The sequence below is a fragment of the Ranitomeya variabilis genome, chromosome 1 (genome assembly GCF_051348905.1).
Source record: "Ranitomeya variabilis isolate aRanVar5 chromosome 1, aRanVar5.hap1, whole genome shotgun sequence".
Classification (NCBI taxonomy): Eukaryota; Metazoa; Chordata; class Amphibia; order Anura; family Dendrobatidae; genus Ranitomeya; species Ranitomeya variabilis.
The window spans coordinates 497490473-497513396 of NC_135232.1; the positions used below are offsets into that span (position 1 = coordinate 497490473).

Here is a 22924-nt window from a genome sequence, read left to right on the forward strand (position 1 = left end):
AATGAATGATATAAAGGAAGGATTTTAAAAACAGTTGCTGCAAAAATTCTTCAGTAGAATTTTGCTATGGAATCTGCAATAAATCCTACAAACAGTTGAATAAAGAGTAAAATTTATTTATTAAAACACTAAAAACAGATATACTGTTAATACATCAAACTATATAAAAAGGTTCCAGAGAACCATCAGCACAATGAGCAGGTCTCAGGGGATTGAAAACATATTACTAATAATCAATGGGAAGTGAATTACACAAAGTTCATCAAATAAATATAATCAAAAATTATATACTGCATTATAAGTAAAGTGCAAGTGCATAAGCATAGCTTCCCCCTTGAGAAAGCTATGTGCGAAACGCGTCAGCGCGCAGGTACCTGGAGACTGGCATGGGTCACCAATGGTTAGTTATCTTTAATATAGTAATATATTTCCATTCCCCTGAGGACCACTGATTGCTCATTGTGCTCTCTGGTACCTTTTACGTATTTTCATGTACCGTATTTATATCTTTTATAAAGATTTAGTAAATATTTTACTCCATACAAGTGTTTTTTTGGTAGCATTTATGACTGATCCATTTTCCCACTTTTATTGTTATTTTTTTTAACTGGTAACCTATGGAATCTGTGAGCAGCATGAAAGGGGCAGACAGCCAGATTCCATCGACGTGTCCCTTGCTGGACTGCTTGTGTGTAGTTTGATAAAAATCCGTTTTCTCTGCTGTAGATGTAGCAGGGGTTATGAATATTGAGCTATGATTGGCAGCTTGCAGACAATGTACAGTGTACATAAGAAGCTGCCAATCAGTAGTGTGGGCAAAGTTACACAGAACAAGTTGACCGCTTCATGCCACATCTAGTCCCGTAGAGAGAAACTCCTACTGGTAAACACAGATTGTATTGAAACTACAGCAAGCTGCTGAGCAAGTGACACATTCCTGGAAGCAGGCTTTCCAACATTTACCATATGTCTACATTATATCAGAGAAGGTGTGAAATCCAGCACCGCAAAAACAATTAAAAAAGACGATCTTTAATACACGAATGTCTTCATAAAATAGAACAATAAAAATCCTATGGAAAGGTATAGAACACAAGACTTATGCGTTTTGGACTGCTGCGACTCAGAGACTTAAGGCCCCGTCTCACATAGCGAGATCGCTAGCGAGATCGCTGCTGAGTCACAAGTTTTGTGACGCAACAGCGACCTCCATAGCGATCTCGCTATGTGTGACACGTACCAGCGATCAGGCCCCTGCTGTGAGATCGCTGGTCGTGTCGGAATGGCCTGGACCTTTTTTTTGGTCGTTGAGGCCCCGCTGACATCGCTGAATCGGTGTGTGTGACACCGATCCAGCGATGTCTTCACTGGTAACCAGGGTAAACATCGGGTTACTAAGCGCAGGGCCGCACTTAGTAACCCAATGTTTACCCTGGTTACCAGCGTAAATGTAAAAAAAAACAAACACTACATACTCGCCTTCTGATGTCCGTCAGGTCCCTTGCCGTCTGCTTCCTGCTCTGACTGACTCCCGGCCGTACAGTGAGAAGTGAGAGCACAGCAGTGACGTCACCGCTGCGCTCTGCTCTCACTGTACGGCGGCTCAGTCAGAGCAGGAAACAGACGGCAAGGGACCTGACGGACACCGAAAGGCGAGTATGTACTGTTTGTTTTTTTTGGTAACCAGGGTAAACATCGGGTTACTAAGCGCAGCCCTGCGCTTAGTAACCCGATGTTTACCCTGGTTACCCGGGTGCTGCAGGGGGACTTCGGCATCGTTGAAGACAGTTTCAACGATGCCGAAGTCGTTCCCCTGATCGTTGGTCGCTGGAGAGAGCGGTCTGTGTGACAGCTCCCCAGCGACCACACAACAACTTACCAACGATCACGGCCAGGTCATATCGCTGGTCGTGATCGTTGGTAAATCGCTTAGTGAGACGGGGCCTTTAAGGCCCCGTCTCACATAGCGAGATCGCTAGCGAGATCGCTGCTGAGTCACAAGTTTTGTGACGCAACAGCGACCTCAGTAGCGATCTCGCTATGTTTGACACGTACCAGCGACCCGGCCCCTGCTGTGAGATCGCTGGTCGTGTCGGAATGGCCTGGACCTTTTTTTGGTCGTTGAGGTCCCGCTGACATCGCTGAATCGGTGTGTGTGACACGGATTCAGCGATGTCTTCACAGGTAACCAGGGTAAACATTGGGTTACTAAGCGCAGGTCCGCGCTTAGTAACCCGATGTTTACCCTGGTTACCATCGTAAATGTAAAAAAAAAAAAACACTACATACTCACATTCCGGTGTCCGTCAGGTCCCTTGCCGTCTGCTTCCCGCACTGACTGACTGCCGGCCGTAAAATGAAAGCACAGCACAGCGGTGACGTCACCGCTCTGCTGTTAGGGCCGGTGCTCAGTCAGTGCAGGAAGCGGACGCCGGGGGACGCGAAGGTGAGTATGTAGTGTTTGTTATTTTACACTGGTAACCAGGGTAAACATCGGTTTACTAAGCGCGGCCCTGCGCTTAGTAACCCGATGTTTACCCTGGTTACCCGGGGACTTTGGCATCATTGGTCGCTGGAGAGCCGTCTGTGTGACAGCTCCCCAGCGACCACACAGCGACGCTGCAGCGATCGGCATCGTTGTCTGTATCGCTGCAGCGTCGCTAAGTGTGTCGGGGCCTTAAGAATTTGGTGGGATTCTAACAGATTACAACAGTATATGAAAAAAAGAAAAAAAAAAAAAAATCACACTTCTACACTTACGGATTTTGGAAAAAAACTACCGTAAATTACAACAATTGGAAGTGGACGTTAATAAATTATATGATGCTTTAAAATTCACTCATTTGGAATTTGATAAACCTAATTCTAAAATGAATAATAAAATCATCAATACAGAGTAATCCATAATCTCCATTAAAATAGCAAAGCTTGATTGGGATTGTAAAGGTTATAAATTAAATATGGTATACTCATGAAAAACTGACAAGCCCAAAATCATCATACAGTCATAGATGCCAAAACAGACATGTCATTTTTCTTCCTCAGACCAGGACACCACAGAAGGTAATGCGTATATGTCTGATTCGAATAGCTTAGACAAACGTTCTACCAGACATCAATTTAATCCTACCAGCGCAGAAATAGAGTGGGCAGAAAGTACCATTAAAAGTCGCAGGTATCCTACTCGTTATCACAAATAGTGAACCGTGAAGATTTTTGTCTCCCGATTCTTCAGTTTTGGATTTTTTAGTGGTGAACTAACCTGCTAACATTATTTCTACTGCTCAAAACAGAGTGCTAGAAAAAGGACTACATTTTGCACCTACTACAAGAGGGGATTGTTTCAAAGATTAAAAACCATTAAACAGATTTGTGCGTCCTTCTTACTGTAAAGATTTTTTTTTTTTTTTTTTAAAGAGGATCAATACGACCATTCATCTGCTTCCGAATCTGCTCATAAGTAAACCTGGTGTACCCCCTGTATAAGGACTTTTTGGAGCAAATTTCTGCCATTACCATGATGGATTTGAAATCGGAAGGAAATAACACTGGGAATGTATTGCACGCTACATGGATATGCTCAAACATTTTATTTAGCAGGAAGTTAGTAATCTTTTATAAACTCAATCTTAGAATTCCCACAATCTTAGAACAGAAAACACCTATTAAAGAACTAAAAAACAACATTACACATCTCGTGGAGAAAGGTGGATCGTGGTCATTGCGGACAAAATGCTATATAAAAGAGGTGATGTCTACACTAGCTGATACTACTACATATCTTTCTTTACACAGTAATCCCACTTTTACAGTTAAAAAAATACTTCGCCTTTTATTGCAGGAAGGTGTTCACTTGGGTTGAATAGATAATAAGTTGGAGTATCTGTCAATTGATTTTCCAGTATATTCAATTTTACATGCGTTACCCAAGAAACACAAGGAATGTCTTTTCCCCCTCCCTTGTGACGGGCATCGGATCCCTTAATGAACGTCTTTCTGCCTGGCTGGATTGTCTGTTGCAACCACTGGTACTACGCACTACCAGATATATTCAGGACACTATAGAGTTACTTTTCAATCTCCAACAGGTTAAATGGTCCTCTAATTACATTTGAATTACTAGTGATGTTTCTTCACTATATTCAACAATTACTCATGAATTATCTCCATGTGCTCTTTCATACCATTTATCTAAATACAGCGACTATTCTCTAGAATTAGGCCAATTCATAATTACTGTAACCAAATTTTTGTTGGAAAAAAACTTTTTTCATTTCATCTCATATTTTCTTAAAATTTGTGGATGTCCTAAGGGAGTGTAATTTTCACCCTCCCTTGCAAACCTTTATATGTCTTAGCAGGAGGAAAATATTACAACAAAAATATATAACTTTATGGTATCAACTCCACTTTCCGTATTTAGAGGAAGAAGGATAAATACAACCCCAAGAACACTGTCCCAACCGTGAAGCATGGTGGTGCTTTTCTGCAAAGGGGACAGGACAACTGCACCGTATTGAAGGGAGATGGATGGGGTCATGTATCACGAGATTTTGACCAACATCCTCCTTCCCTCAATAAGAGCATTGAAGATGGGTCGTGGCCGGGTCTTACAACATGGCAATGACCCGAAACACACAGCCAGGAAAACTAAGGAGTGGCTCTGTAAGAAGTATTCAAAAGGTGCTAGAGAGGCCTAGCCAGTAGCAAAACCTGAACCCAATAGAAAAATCTTTGGGGGGGAACAAACTCAATGTTGCCCAGCAACAGCCACAAAAAAGATCTTGAGAAGATCTGTATGAAGGAGTGGGCCGAAATCCCTGCTGCAGTGTGTGCAAACTTGGTTAAGACCTACAGGAAACTTCCGACCCAACTCTGTAATTACAAACAACTATTATATCAAATAATAAAGTTCTATTGTATCAACTACTTATTTCATGCAGTAAACTGCAAATTAATTATGTAAAAATGAATGTGATTTTCTTTTTTAATTTTTTTTCTTAAAACTGTCTCTCACAGTTGAAGCACGCCTACGATAAAAAAATGCAGACTACTCCACTATTTGAAGGTGGGACTTGCAAAATCGTGTGTGCATATATGTATGTATGTATGTGCATGCATTCATATATGTGTGTGCATGCGTATGTGCGTGCGTGCGTGCTTATATACACACAGGTGCTTCTCACAAAATTAGAGCATCAAAAAGTGAATTTATTTCAGTTCTTCAATACAAAAAGTGAAACTCATTATGTAGAGTCATTACAAACAGAGCGATCTATTTCACGTGTTTATTTCTGTTAATGTTGATGATTATGGCTTACAGCCAATGAAAACCCAAAAGTCATTATCTCAGTAAATTAGAATAACAAAACCACCTGCAAAGGCTTCCTAAGCGTTAAAAAAGGTCCCTTAGTCTGTTTCAGTAGCTTCCACAATCATGGAGAAGACTGCTGATTTGACAGATGTCCAGAAGGCAGTCATTGACACACTCCACAAGGAGGGGAAGCCAAAAAAGGTCAGAAGCTGGCTCTTCACAGAGTGCGGTTATCCAAGCATATTAATGGAAAGTTGAGTGGAAGGAAAAAGTGTGGTAGAAAAATGTGCACAAGCAACTGGTATAACCGCAGCCTTGTAAGGATTGTTAAGAAAAGGCCATTCAAAAATTTTGGGGAGATTCACAAGGAGTGGACTGCTGCTGGAGTCATTGCTTCAAGAGCCACCACAGAGACGTATCCAGGACATGGGCTACAAGTGTCACATTCCTTGTGTCAAGCCACTCATGACCAATAGACAATGCCAGACATGTGGGCCAAGGAAAAAAAGAACTGGACTGTTGCTCAGTGGACCAATGTGTTTTCAGATGAAAGTAAATTTTGCATTTCATTTGGAAATCAAGGTCCCAGAGTCTGGAGGAAGAGTGGAGAGGCCACAATCCAAGCTGTTTGAGGTCTAGTGTGAAGTTTCCACAATCAGTGATGGTTTGGGGAGCCATGTCATCTGCTGGTGTCGGTCCACAGTGTTTTATCAAGACCAAAGTCTGAGCAGCCATCTACCAGGAAATTTTAGAGCACTTCATGCTTCCCTCTACAGACAAGCTTTTTGGAGTTGGAAATATCATTCTCTAGCAGGACTTGGCACCTGTCCACACTGCTAAAAGTACCAATACCTGGTTTAAAAACAACAGTATCACTGTGCTTGATTGGCCAGCAAGCTCGCCTGACCTTAACCGCTTGGAGAATATATGGCGTATTGTCAAGAGGAAGATGAGAGACACCAGACCCAACAATGCAGACGAGCTAAAGGCTGCTATCAACACAACCTGGGCCCCATAACACCTCAGTAGTGCCACAGTCTGATCGCCTCCATGCCACATCACATTGATGCAGTAATTGAAGCCAAAGGAGCCTCGACCAAGTATTGAGTGCATTTACTGAACATATATTTCAAACATTTCAGATTTTAAAATCATTTTTCAAGCTGGTGTTATAAAGTATTCTAATTTACTGAGATAATGACTTTTGGGCTTTCATTGGCTGTAAGCCATAATCATCAACATTAACAGAAATAAACACTTGAAATAGATCACGCTGTTTGTAATGACTCTATATAATATACGAGTTTCAGCTTTTGCATTGAAGAATGAAAATAAATTAACTTTTTGACGATATTCTAATTTTGTGAGAAGCACATGTGTGTGCGTGCGTGTATAGTGGCCGAGACCACAGAGAACAAGAAAAAATAATAATTTTTCAGAATAAGAGCAAAGTACAAGATCTGAGCCTGTAATCAATTAGAAATTAGACTCACCTGCCCCCCACCTTGTCAGTGGAGCGGGTCTTGACAGACGACATGTGCATCAGTGATAACAAGGACAGCAAAGTATGAGGCTGACAAACAAGTGGACCAGGTAGTATAGTGGAGAAGAGCCAGATGTGTGGATACACACAGGAACAGTAGCAATTTATGAAACTGGAATCTTTCGGCATGGAAGTTAATAACAGAACTGCAGTCTGGTATATTCCAGCAGGACATTGGTTAATGGCAGCAATGTAACAAAAAAGTATATGCAATGAAGTCATTAAAAGCTGGAGATTTTCTTGAGGAAATGCATTATCTTGATTGTACTAACCAAAAGTGAAAAGTTGCTAGAAATTAGTAACTTGCTGAGAGGTTGGTGAGGACAACACCTAAGTGCCCTGGACTGAGCTTGAAAATATCTGAATGTAGCTTAGAAGTCAGGAGTAGAATAGGTGGATAATAAGACACCAGGCTGAAACTCAGCTAATTGAAGTAGGCAAAGCCTCCTGTCAACGTGAGGCAACTGAAGCAATGAAACCTAATATACAATCACCAGGCCTCTGCCAAAGCCGGCCTTAAAGGCCTAGGGTCATGATGACATAGCATTTGCTGGTCTGAGAACCTGAGTGTGGACCACTGCAAAAGGAAGGCATCTATAGAAGAGGGGAACCAGATCTGGAACTTTTGCCAGGACAGGCAAGTAACATGTTCGTTATTCACAATAGCAATGACAAGAGAGCGGTCTGAGCAGACTATAAATTTAATTAAAGCCATGTACAAGCAGTCTAAAAGATTTAATTTAAAAAAAAACTCTCCAAGGTTGTGACATCACGGCTTTAATAGTTCGTAAAGTAATGTTTGCTATTCAAGAAACAATCAATCAAAAACCATCAAGAACATGGAGTAAAGAAGAAATTAAAGAATGCCACAAAAGTTGGTTCCAAATATGACAAAAACACAGATACTACATATAAAAGAACTTCATAGTGACCTGAACATTCCTGGAGTGATTGTTTCAACCCATATTAATACTGGACAAACCAGAGGCAAAGGCCAAGGAAGACTCCACTATTTAAAGAAATGCAAAATAATTGTAGGATTGTAGGAAAATGTTCATTAGCAAGGCAAACCAGAGTTATGTTTATGGGTGACGAAATGAAGCCTATAAAGAAAAATGCACCTCCCTACAGTTAAAAACATTGTGAAGGATTGATAATGTTGTGGGGATGATTTGCCACATCTGGGGTCTCTGGAGGACTTGAACGTGTTACAGGAACAATGAAATCAGAAGATCCTCAGATAATTTGAGAGTGAAATGTGCTCTCAAATATTAAAAAAGCTACATTTTAGCAGAACAAAATGAGTTCTACTGCACCATAATAAACCACAGCACACACCCAATAGTATGCTAGAATGGTTAAAATGACAATGAAAAAAATAACAGGCGCTCACAGGTGGCTACCAAAAAAAAAAAAAAGGTTTGAACTACGTCCGTTGCCAACGGTTGTGCAACCAAGAAAGACTTTTAATCTTGTCAATGTCATATACTATGTTTCATCTTTATTTAAATGAATACAGTAAACTTTTTTTTGCTAAATGTATCAAAATATTCTAATGATACACAGCAATCAGGGTTGCCAATAATGTTGACTACATCTTTACATGAACTTAAAGGGATTGTCCTGCCTTAAGCTACAAAACTGCAATCACTGTATGTGACTGCAAACCTTGTAAGTCCTCACGTTGCGAGCGGTGAGGATTCTCCAGTACAGGGAGGCCATGTGAACTGAAGTATGAGATTTACATACTTTCGCCCACATTCCAAATAGACTTTGTCCACCCTTGCTCAATAAACATACATTGAGTGAGGTCGCGCCTATCTAGTTGGTACACTTGCCGTCACGTGCCTACCATTCCTGGTACCATCACCGGAGAATCCTCACAGCACGAAGTCACAGAGTGACTGCAGACTTGCAGCATAAGGCCGCACAACTCCTTTGACTTGTTTTCCTTTAACTTGTTGGACTTTTAGTGAATATAATTTCAACATCAGAAGAAATTAAACCATGGGAGCTCACAAGTGTTTAGCTTGCTGACCTGGATGCAGTAAAGGAAACAAAGCTATACTATAAATCTTGTTCTCAACTCACACGCACTTATAACAGAAAAAAAAAATCAAACTATGAAAACATTGGTTCTTACGGTCTGTCGGCAAATAGGGCAGCTGATAGCACCAAGCCATGACCCATATCTCCAGTACGCCACAATGCATGGACCTATGCAGGGATAACAATTAGTACATTTTACATTTGTATACTAAACAACAAGAAAGACATTATACTATAAAAAAAAATATAAAGTATGTATATATATTTATAATATAAAATATAACTCAACAGTTTTAATTACCACAAAAAAGATGTCCACAGTTTGTTTCCACTGGAAACGTAGCTTGCTGCAAGCATACTGGGCAAGACATATCTGAGTAGAATTGATGTCGAGGTTGCACTGTTTCCTGTAAATACAAATCAGCAATGGAATAAAAAACTAGAATTTATAAATGTGACTATTTTTCCAAGACTCAATGCACTTTTTGAGAGAAGTCATTTACAAACCCTCTACAGTAAACAAAATAAACAAGAAAACAATCAATACCCCACACTAGTATACATAGACAACATGTACTGTACAGACCAAAAGTTTGGACACACCTTCTCATTTAAAGATTTTTCTGTATTTTCATGACTATGAAAATTGTACATTCACACTGAAGGAATCAAAACTATGAATTAACACATGTGGAATTATATACTTAACAAAAAAGTGTGAAACAACTGAAATTACCGTATTTTTCGGACTACAAGACGCACTTTTCCCCCCAAAAAAAGGGGGGGAAAATAGGGGGTGCGTCTTATAGTCGTAATGCATGTTTACCCGGTGTGGTGGCGGTGGCAGAGGTGCGGTATGGCGTGCGCAGGGTCCCTTCCACCAGTGAGGTGACGCAGCAGCCCGGAATGCAATGTGAGCAGCAGAGCCGGGTTGATTACCGGTTTATCGGTGGCTGCGGCCATCTTCCTGAGGCTGCGCGTGCGCAGATGGAGTGCTCTGCTTCACGGGGCTTCAGGAAAATGGCCGCGGGAGGCCGCACATGCGCAGATGGAGATCGCGGCGGCCATTTTCTTGAAGCCGAGTTCGCAGATTTAGATCTGCACCTCTGCAACCCCCCCATGGACACCAGGCCGTAGCGTCGCCCACCTAAGCAGGAAGGCACCCTGCTCAGGTGCACGCCACACCGCACCTCTGCCGACACCATGCCTCCTGTGACCCTGCTGTGCCACCGCCAGCCCTCAGGTAAGATACTGTAAATTCGGACAAGAAGACGGACCCCCATCTTATAAAAATCTTTTTTTCTGCAATTTTCACCCCAAATTTGGAGGGCGCCTTATGGTCCGGTGCGTCTTATAGTCCAAAAAATACGGTATGTCATATATTCTAGGTTCTTCAAAGTAGCCACCTTTTGCTTTGATGACTGCTTTGCACACTCTTGGCATTCTCTTGATGAGCTTCAAGAGGTAGTCACCGGGAATGGTCTTCCAACAATCTTGAAGGAGTTCCCAGAGATGCTTAGCACTTGTTGGCCCTTTTGCCTTTTAGCACCCCATCACTCTCCTTCTTGGTCAAATAGCCCTTACACAGCCTGGAGGTGTGTTTGGGGTCATTGCCCTGTTGAAAAATAAATGAAGGTCCAACTAAACGCAAACCGGATGGAATAGCATGCCGCTGCAAGATGCTGTGGTAGCCATGCTGGTTCAGTATGCCTTCAATTTTGAATAAATCCCCAACAGTGTCACCAGCAAAGCACCCCCACACCATCACACCTCCTCCTCCATGCTTCACGGTGGGAACCAGGCATGTAGAGTCCATCCGTTCACCTTTTTCTGGATCGCACAAAGACACGGTGGTTGGAACCAAAGATCTTAAATTTGGACTCATCAGACCAAAGCACAGATTTCCACTGGTCTAATGTAAATTCCTTGTGTTCTTTAGCCCAAACAAGTCTCTTCTGCTTGTTGCCTGTCCTTAGCAGTGGTTTCCTAGCAGATATTTTACCATGAAGGCCTGCTGCACAAAGTCTCCTCTTAACAGTTGTTGTAGAGATGTGTCTGCTGCTAGAACTCTGGGTTTCATTGACCTGGTCTCTAATCTGAGCTGCTGTTAACCTGCGATTTCTGAGGCTGGTGACTCAGATAAACTTATCCTCAGAAGCAGAGGTGACTCTTGGTCTTCCTTTCCTGGGGCGGTCCTCATGTGAGCCAGTTTCTTTGTAGCGCTTGATGGTTTTTGCCATTGCACTTGGGGACACTTTCAAAGTTTTCCCAATTTTTTGGACTGACTGACCTTCATTTCTTAGGCTATGTTCACACGCTGCGGGTTTTGCTGCGGACCCGCAGCTGTTTTACAGCTGCGGGTCCGCATCCTTTTTCCATGTAGGTTACAGTACAATGTAACCTAATGGAAAACAAAACCCGCTGTGCCGCCGATCCTTTTTTTCTGTGGAAAATCCGCGCGGATTTTCTGCAGAAAAAAAGAAGGACCATGTCACTTCTTGGTGCAGAATCGCAGCGATTCTGCACCCATAGAAATGCATTGAACCGCTAACTTCCCGCATGGGGCTGTGCCCACGTTGCGGGAAGTTAAGCGGATAATGTGCCGATGGTACCCGGGGTGGAGGAGAGGAGACTCTCCTCCAGGCCCTGGGAACCATATTTGGGTGTAAAAAAAAATAATTAAAATAAAAAATCATGCTATACTCACCTCTCAGCGCTGCCCGCGGCGTCCGGTCTCAGTTGCTGTGCCGAACAGGACCTGTAGTGACGTCGCGGTCACATGACCGTGATGACGCCGCGGTCACATGACCGTGACGTCACGAAGGTCCTTGTCGGCACAGCCGCTTGCAGCGCCGGGGAGATCGCGACGTCAGAGGGTGAGTATAGCCAATTTTTATTATTTTTATCATTACTATTGATGCTGCATATTGCTGCATATGCAGCATCAATAGTACAGCAGTAATCCCGCAGCGGAAACCACGGAACAAACCGCGACAAATCTGCAGGGATAACCGCAGCGGTTTTGCCCTGCAGATTTTCAATTCCGCTGCGGGATTAACCCGCAGAGGAACCCGCAGCGTGTGAACGTGGCCTTAAAGTAATGATGGCCACTCGTTTTTCTTTACTTAGCTCCTTTTTTCTTGCCATAATACAAATTCTAACAGTCTATTCAGTAGGACTATCAGCTGTGTATCCACCAGACTTCTGCACAACACAACTGATGGTCCCAACCCCATTTATAAGGCAAGAAATCCCACTTATTAAACCTGATATGGCACACCTGTGAAGTGAAAACCATTCCCGGCGACTACCTCTTGAAGCTCATCAAGAGAATGCGAATAGCGTGCAAAGCAGTCATCAAAGCAAAAGGTGGCTACTTTGAAGAACCTAGAATATAAGACATGATTTCAGTTGTTTCACACTTTTTTGTTAAGTATATGATTCCACATTTGTTAATTCATAGTTTTGGTGCCTTCAGTGTGAATGTACAATTTTCACAGTCATGAAAATACAGAAAAATCTTTAATTGAGAACGTGTGTCCAAACTTTTGGTCTGTACTGTCTGCCACAACAGCTCCCTGTATCAGATCCACCCAGTAGTAAATTGGTGGAATTCAGAAAAGAAAAACAGCACGTCTGCATTTCAGTTTAGATTCTAGTTTCAGACTGAACATGAGTAACAATATAAAAAAGATAACATACCTGTTCATTTTGTCGCTGCTCTCTAATGGCCTGTACTCGTTCTTGATTTTCAGGGTGAATATTTTGCTGCTCACCTCTGTTTTTTATAAAAAGATAACAATACGTTTGCAACACTAGAACAAAACATTCCCGATCCATTGTTATGGTATAAATTTGTTTTGCCATGAAATTAGTAAATTCTAGAAGTATCTGAAAGCAGCTTTTTTGAGTTATCTCTCGATAAACCATGCACAGTCAAGCAGCCAACACCTATCTAGGATATAACTAGCCTTAAAATGGCCATACACATAAGATGAATGTCTGCTGCACCCTTTGATTTTGGCAGAACTGGTCAACCATCCAAGGTGGATAGGGTGCCATAACTCTTGCCCCAGATGTTAGAAGAAAGATGGGTTTAGCATGTCGGATTTCAACATGACAGATGCTTACTTCTCAATATAGACAAGCCACAAAGTGACATGAATGGTTTTGAGAGATTGTGAAGAACAGCTATTGACTAAATGCACAGCTATCTAAATTGCATGGACCGCTTTAGAGTGATGGCCCTTTCTATATCGGCATCACCAGACTAGTAAACTGTTCAACCACATCACAATAATAAATAAAAAAAAAACAACACTATTCTCTCTGCAAATGTAGTAGATTCAAAATATAAACATTTTTAGGTTATATGTATAGATACCAGACAAAACATACCGTAACATTAAATATGTGAGAGCAGCGATAAAGATTAAACTGATGACTACTGCAACAAGCACTTGGTTGCTTACACCTTCAATTAACGACCCATCATCTAATAAAGGGTGTAAAATATCTTGTTGGTTTTCAGCCATTCCAAAACACAGACATTAAGTTTCTGAAAGACAAGAAATTTTAAAAAAGTTTGTTAAAATAAATGCACAAATAACAGGTTTATTCCATATTTTCAACAGATTTGAAGAAAAAAAGGAAGCTATTCTGAATGATTTTTAATGGAATGACCAAATAGTTAGCGTTCAAACAAAAACTTGTTTTTAAATAAACAACAACATTTAGGCTATGTGCACACGTAGGAAGGGTCCTCTGCGGGTCTCCCGCAGCGGATTTGATAAATCTGCAGGGCAAAACCGCTGCGGTTATCCCTGCAGATTTATCGCGGTTTGTCTTGCTGTTTCCGCTGCAGGTTTACACCTGCACTTGTTTTACTATTGATGCTGCAAAGATCTAATGTTAAAAATTATTTAAAAAATGGTTATACTCACCATCCGACGTCCCGATCTCCTCGGCGCTGCACGCGGCGGTCCGGTTCCAAAGATGCTATGCAAGGACCTTCGTGACGTCACGGTCATGTAACCACGACGTCATCACAGGTCCTGCTCGCATAGCAACCCTGCGACTGGACGGCCACGTGCAGCGCTGAGAGGCGGGAGGACTTCAGGGGCCATCAGAAGGTGAGTATATCATTATTTTTTATTTTAATTATTTTTATTTTTTTTTACACAAATATGGTTCTCAGGGCCTGGAAGAGAGTCTCCTCTCCTCCACCACGGGTACCATCCGCACATGATCCGCTTACTTCCTGCATGGTGGGCATGGCCCCATGCGGGAAGTAAGCGGATCAATGCATCTCTATGTGTGCAGAATCGCTGCCATTCCGCACAAAGAAGTGACGTGCTGAGGATTGTAAACTGCTGCGTTCCCGCGCGTTTTTTCCCCGCAGCATATGCACAGTGTTTTCGGTTTCCCATAGGTTTACATTGAACTGTAAACTCATGGGAAACTGCTGCGGACCCGCAGCAGCAGAAACGCTGCGGATCCGCAGCAAAATCCGCAACGTGTGCACATAGCCTTAGTTTGGATAAATCTTACTTTTATTTATTGTCACAAAGGTTTTCATTGCTTCCCAGTATCTTCTCAGGATTTTTCCGCAGCGGATTTGATAAATCTGCAGGGCAAAAACGCTACGTTTTTGCTGCAGATTTATCGCGGATTTACCGTGGTTTTTCTGCGGATTTCACTGCGGTTTTACAACTGCGGTTTTCTATAGGAGCAGCTGTAAAACCGCTGCGGAATCCGAAAAAGTGACATGCTGCGGAATGTAAACCGCTGCGTTTCCGCGCGTTTTGTTCCGCAGCATGTGCACAGCGTTTTTTGTTTCCCATTGGTTTAGATTGTAATGTAAACTCATGGGAAACTGCTGCGGATCCGCAGCGTTTTCCGCATCGTGTGCACATACCCTTACACTTGCTTCAATAGTCTTAGGCTACTTTCACACTAGCGTCGGCCCGACGTACCGACGCAAGTTGTGAAACAAATGCACAACGGGGGCAGCGGATGCAGTTTTTCAATGCATCCGCTGCCCCATTGTAATGTCCGGGGAGGAGGGGGCGGAGTTTCGGCTGCGCATGCGAAAATGGCGGACGCAACGCACAAAAAAGTTACATGGAACTTTTTTTGTGCTGACGGTCCGCCACAACACGACGCATCCGTCGCACAAAGGATGCGATGTGTGGCCATACGTCGCAATGTGTCGCTAATGCAAGTCTATGGAGAAAAAACGCATCCTACTTTGCAGGATGCCTTTTTTCTCCAAAACGACGCATTGCTACGTACGTCACACGACGCTAGTGTGAAAGTAGCCTTAGTCTATAGGCTTCAGCCCTGCTCTATGTAGCAGAGATGCTCACTTACCATGAGCACTGACCGCTGGGCGGTGCTCAGAGCAATCCAGTAATGACAACCAGAGGGGTCTGCTGCAGACCCCGGGTTGTCATGCCAACCCATTGGCGACCTGTGGTCATGTGACATGACTGCTGATGGGTAGGATTAGTGAACACTTCCGGTGCAATCATATTAAATGCTGCTGTCAGAGATTGACAGTGGCATTTAACAGGTTAACAGCCGCGGGTGAATTCATCTAGGGGTGAAGTGATCATATTGACCCCACAGGTGTGTCACAGAATTGTATACCATTGGGTGGTGAAGAAAAAATAAATACACTGGCATCATAATTTGTCCCACAATTTCTATTGAAGGTGGCAATACCCCATATGTGGCTGTACAGTACTACTTAGCCGTACGGAGCGACTCAGAAGGAATGGAGCACTATTTGCCCCCTGGAGCGCAGATTTTCCTAGAAGAGTTTGCAGACTCCATATACAGAGCCCTTAATTGCTACAAAAGCAGAATCCCCCATCAAGAGACCCCATTTTGGAAAATATACCCATTTGGGAATTTGTCTACAGGTGTAGTGACGATTTTGTCTCCATGGGTGTTCTCCAGAAACAAATAGCAATAAATGTTGCTAAGTGAAAATTGCAAACTGCTGTTGTAGTGCCCAGCACATTATGCCCAGCTCATGCTTCAGGAGGCATGCACCCGTAAATTAGGCAGGCTCTCATCATAGTTTTTATCTTTGACTGCTGTCACACACTAAAAGACGCTTTTTACTGCAAAAAATAGTTTTTTCATCACCATAATTTTCCATATTTTGGCCCACGGAGTCATGTGAGGTGTTGTTTATTGCGTGACAAACTGACATTTTTATTGGTACCATTTACGGGCACATGACTTTTTTTTACCGCTTTCTATTCCGATTTTTGGGAAGCTGATAATGTTAATTTTATAGAAAAAAATTATAATTTTTGCATTGCTTTATTCTGAGAGCTATAACTTTTTATTTTTCCGCTGATAAGCCGCCATACAGCTGTTTTTTGCAAAACAAGATGACGTTTTCAGCGGAACCATGTTTATTTACAGTATATACTCGAGTATATATAGTGCTGGGAGCGGTGCGTGACAGCTGCCAGAATCAGCTGACACCCAGTGGCGATCGCTCACACACCACGCGTGCGCGGATGTAATAATCCGTCCCTTGTTAAATAGACCCAGGTCACATGGACGGATTATTGCGTCTCATGTCAGAAAGGGGTTAAGTTAGTACTTTCTAGAGCCTCCTTTTGCTGCTATTACAGCTGCTAGTCGCTTTGAATAAGTCTATGAGCTTTCCATATCTTGAAATGGGGCAAAAAAAAAAGCAGATTTCTCTGGTAAAATATAACACCTTATCCAAACACATTCGCTCATTACTAGTAATTAAGTTTAAACAGCTCCTGCCTCAGCAGCGATGCCGATGTAGGATCCAGCGATCGACTGCAGCGGTCACAGGGGACGGACTAAACTGCATATTGGGATGATGGGATGATGGGATGATGGGCTGCAATACTAGACTTGACCACTAGATGGCAGCACATTTTCCAAATGCAGACCAGGAAATGACTTCTTGTAATATAGCAAGCAGGGAATTCAATGGAAATACTTAAATGAATCAGAACATCCACAGGGCTGGATTAAAGTGTAATAATAGAACCAGGGAAAAAAGATTGTAACTATATGGGATTATGTGTAGAATATCGGGTTACACACGCCTGGTGATATATCTCATCAACATCTCATAGGAATATGGGTATAACTATTGATCTGTGTGGGGATTATGGGTGAAATATCACACATACACATGCCCAGGAACATACTTCATCTACTTCTGATAGGAATATGGGTATATCTATTGTTCTGTATGGGGATTATGGGTGAAATATCACACATACACATGCCCAGGAACATACTTCATCTACTTCTGATAGGAATATGGGTATATCTATTGTTCTGTATGGGGATTATGGGTGAAATATCACACATACACATGCCCAGGAACATACTTCATCTACTTCTGATAGGAATATGGGTATAACTATTGTTCTGTATGGGGATTATGGGTGAAATATCACACATACACATGCCCAGGAACATACTTCATCTACTTCTGATAGGAATATGGGTATATCTATTGTTCTGTATGGGGATTATGGGTGAAATATCACACATACACATGCCCAGAAACATACTTCATCTACTTCTGATAGGAATATGGGTATATCTATTGTTCTGTATGGGGATTATGGGTGAAATATCACACATACACATGCCCAGGAACATACTTCATCTACTTCTGATAGGAATATGGGTATATCTATTGTTCTGTATGGGGATTATGGGTGAAATATCACACATACACATGCCCAGGAACATACTTCATCTACTTCTGATAGGAATATGGGTATATCTATTGATCTGTGTGGGGATTATGGGTGAAATATCACACATACACATGCCCAGGAACATACTTCATCTACTTCTGATAGGAATATGGGTATATCTATTGTTCTGTATGGGGATAATGGGTGAAATATCCCAAATACACATGCCCAGGAACATACTTCATCTACTTCTGATAGGAATATGGGTATATCTATTGTTCTGTATGGGGATTATGGGTGAAATATCACACATACACATGCCCAGGAACATACTTCATCTACTTCTGATAGGAATATGGGTATATCTATTGTTCTGTATGGGGATTATGGGTGAAATATCCCATATACACATGCCCAGGAACATACTGCATCTACTTCTGATAGGAATATGGGTATAACTATTGATCTGTATGGGGATTATGGGTGAAATATCACACATACACATGCCCAGGAACATACTTCATCTACTTCTGATAGGAATATGGGTATATCTATTGTTCTGTATGGGGATAATGGGTGAAATATCCCAAATACACATGCCCAGGAACATACTTCATCTACTTCTGATAGGAATATGGGTATAACTATTGTTCTGTATGGGGATTATGGGTGAAATATCACACATACACATGCCCAGGAACATACTTCATCTACTTCTGATAGGAATATGGGTATATCTATTGTTCTGTATGGGGATTATGGGTGAAATATCACACATACACATGCCTAGGAACATACTTCATCTACTTCTGATAGGAATATGGGTATATCTATTGTTCTGTATGGGGATTATGGGTGAAATATCACACATACACATGCCCAGGAACATACTGCATCTACTTCTGATAGGAATATGGGTATATCTATTGTTCTGTATGGGGATTATGGGTGAAGTATCACACATACACATGCCCAGGAACATACTTCATCTACTTCTGATAGGAATATGGGTATATCTATTGTTCTGTATGGGGATTATGGGTGAAATATCACACATACACATGCCTAGGAACATACTTCATCTACTTCTGATAGGAATATGGGTATATCTATTGTTCTGTATGGGGATTATGGGTGAAATATCACACATACACATGCCCAGGAACATACTGCATCTACTTCTGATAGGAATATGGGTATATCTATTGTTCTGTATGGGGATTATGGGTGAAATATCACACATACACATGCCCAGGAACATACTTCATCTACTTCTGATAGGAATATGGGTATATCTATTGTTCTGTATGGGGATTATGGGTGAAATATCCCATATACACATGCCCAGGAACATACTTCATCTACTTCTGATAGGAATATGGGTATAACTATTGATCTGTATGGGGATTATGGGTGAAATATCACACATACACATGCCCAGGAACATACTTCATCTACTTCTGATAGGAATATGGGTATATCTATTGTTCTGTATGGGGATTATGGGTGAAATATCACACATACACATGCCTAGGAACATACTTCATCTACTTCTGATAGGAATATGGGTATATCTATTGTTCTGTATGGGGATTATGGGTGAAATATCACACATACACATGCCCAGGAACATACTTCATCTACTTCTGATAGGAATATGGGTATATCTATTGTTCTGTATGGGGATTATGGGTGAAATATCACACATACACATGCCCAGGAACATACTTCATCTACTTCTGATAGGAATATGGGTATATCTATTGTTCTGTATGGGGATTATGGGTGAAATATCACACATACACATGCCCAGGAACATACTTCATCTACTTCTGATAGGAATATGGGTATATCTATTGTTCTGTATGGGGATTATGGGTGAAATATCACACATACACATGCCCAGGAACATACTTCATCTACTTCTGATAGGAATATGGGTATATCTATTGATCTGTGTGGGGATTATGGGTGAAATATCACACATACACATGCCCAGGAACATACTTCATCTACTTCTGATAGGAATATGGGTATATCTATTGTTCTGTATGGGGATAATGGGTGAAATATCCCAAATACACATGCTCAGGAACATACTTCATCTACTTCTGATAGGAATATGGGTATATCTATTGTTCTGTATGGGGATAATGGGTGAAATATCCCAAATACACATGCCCAGGAACATACTTCATCTACTTCTGATAGGAATATGGGTATATCTATTGTTCTGTATGGGGATTATGGGTGAAATATCACACATACACATGCCCAGGAACATACTTCATCTACTTCTGATAGGAATATGGGTATAACTATTGTTCTGTATGGGGATTATGGGTGAAATATCACACATACACATGCCCAGGAACATACTTCATCTACTTCTGATAGGAATATGGGTATAACTATTGTTCTGTATGGGGATTATGGGTGAAATATCACAAATACACATGCCCAGGAACATACTTCATCTACTTCTGATAGGAATATGGGTATATCTATTGTTCTGTATGGGGATTATGGGTGAAATATCACACATACACATGCCCAGGAACATACTTCATCTACTTCTGATAGGAATATGGGTATATCTATTGTTCTGTATGGGGATTATGGGTGAAATATCACACATACACATGCCCAGGAACATACTGCATCTACTTCTGATAGGAATATGGGTATATCTATTGTTCTGTATGGGGATAATGGGTGAAATATCACACATACACATGCCTAGGAACATACTTCATCTACTTCTGATAGGAATATGGGTATATCTATTGTTCTGTATGGGGATTATGGGTGAAATATCACACATACACATGCCCAGGAACATACTGCATCTACTTCTGATAGGAATATGGGTATATCTATTGTTCTGTATGGGGATTATGGGTGAAATATCACACATACACATGCCCAGGAACATACTTCATCTACTTCTGATAGGAATATGGGTATATCTATTGATCTGTGTGGGGATTATGGGTGAAATATCACACATACACATGCCCAGGAACATACTTCATCTACTTCTGATAGGAATATGGGTATATCTATTGTTCTGTATGGGGATTATGGGTGAAATATCACACATACACATGCCTAGGAACATACTTCATCTACTTCTGATAGGAATATGGGTATAACTATTGTTCTGTATGGGGATTATGGGTGAAATATCACACATACACATGCCCAGGAACATACTGCATCTACTTCTGATAGGAATATGGGTATAACTATTGTTCTGTGTGGGGATTATGGGTGAAATATCCCAAATACACATGCCCAGGAACATACTTCATCTACTTCTGATAGGAATATGGGTATATCTATTGTTCTGTATGGGGATTATGGGTGAAATATCACACATACACATGCCCAGGAACATACTTCATCTACTTCAGATAGGAATATGGGTATATCTATTGTTCTGTATGGGGATTATGGGTGAAATATCACACATACACATGCCCAGGAACATACTTCATCTACTTCTGATAGGAATATGGGTATATCTATTGTTCTGTATGGGGATTATGGGTGAAATATCACACATACACATGCCCAGGAACATACTTCATCTACTTCTGATAGGAATATGGGTATAACTATTGTTCTGTATGGGGATTATGGGTGAAATATCACACATACACATGCCCAGGAACATACTTCATCTACTTCTGATAGGAATATGGGTATATCTATTGTTCTGTATGGGGATTATGGGTGAAATATCACACATACACATGCCCAGAAACATACTTCATCTACTTCTGATAGGAATATGGGTATATCTATTGTTCTGTATGGGGATTATGGGTGAAATATCACACATACACATGCCCAGGAACATACTTCATCTACTTCTGATAGGAATATGGGTATATCTATTGTTCTGTATGGGGATTATGGGTGAAATATCACACATACACATGCCCAGGAACATACTTCATCTACTTCTGATAGGAATATGGGTATATCTATTGATCTGTGTGGGGATTATGGGTGAAATATCACACATACACATGCCCAGGAACATACTTCATCTACTTCTGATAGGAATATGGGTATATCTATTGTTCTGTATGGGGATAATGGGTGAAATATCCCAAATACACATGCCCAGGAACATACTTCATCTACTTCTGATAGGAATATGGGTATATCTATTGTTCTGTATGGGGATAATGGGTGAAATATCCCAAATACACATGCCCAGGAACATACTTCATCTACTTCTGATAGGAATATGGGTATAACTATTGTTCTGTATGGGGATTATGGGTGAAATATCACACATACACATGCCCAGGAACATACTTCATCTACTTCTGATAGGAATATGGGTATATCTATTGTTCTGTATGGGGATTATGGGTGAAATATCACACATACACATGCCCAGGAACATACTTCATCTACTTCTGATAGGAATATGGGTATAACTATTGTTCTGTATGGGGATTATGGGTGAAATATCACACATACACATGCCCAGGAACATACTTCATCTACTTCTGATAGGAATATGGGTATATCTATTGTTCTGTATGGGGATTATGGGTGAAATATCACACATACACATGCCTAGGAACATACTTCATCTACTTCTGATAGGAATATGGGTATATCTATTGTTCTGTATGGGGATTATGGGTGAAATATCACACATACACATGCCCAGGAACATACTGCATCTACTTCTGATAGGAATATGGGTATATCTATTGTTCTGTATGGGGATTATGGGTGAAATATCACACATACACATGCCCAGGAACATACTTCATCTACTTCTGATAGGAATATGGGTATATCTATTGTTCTGTATGGGGATTATGGGTGAAATATCACACATACACATGCCTAGGAACATACTTCATCTACTTCTGATAGGAATATGGGTATATCTATTGTTCTGTATGGGGATTATGGGTGAAATATCACACATACACATGCCCAGGAACATACTGCATCTACTTCTGATAGGAATATGGGTATATCTATTGTTCTGTATGGGGATTATGGGTGAAATATCACACATACACATGCCCAGGAACATACTTCATCTACTTCTGATAGGAATATGGGTATATCTATTGTTCTGTATGGGGATTATGGGTGAAATATCCCATATACACATGCCCAGGAACATACTTCATCTACTTCTGATAGGAATATGGGTATAACTATTGATCTGTATGGGGATTATGGGTGAAATATCACACATACACATGCCCAGGAACATACTTCATCTACTTCTGATAGGAATATGGGTATATCTATTGT

The 22924-nt window shown here is 41.2% G+C and overlaps 1 protein-coding gene across 1 annotated transcript in view; it reads right to left on the bottom strand.

Moving 5' to 3' along the window:
- RNF170 (ring finger protein 170) overlaps nt 1-22924 on the bottom strand; it is a 76830-nt gene that overhangs the window by 802 nt on the left and 53104 nt on the right. The window contains exons 2-5 of the mRNA XM_077252148.1: nt 13305-13464; nt 12609-12684; nt 9208-9313; nt 9001-9074 (exon numbers count right to left, since the gene is read on the bottom strand). Coding sequence (XP_077108263.1) covers nt 9001-9074; nt 9208-9313; nt 12609-12684; nt 13305-13441 — 393 coding nt within the window. The 5' untranslated portion in view covers nt 13442-13464. The remainder of the gene's footprint in view (nt 1-9000; nt 9075-9207; nt 9314-12608; nt 12685-13304; nt 13465-22924) is intronic.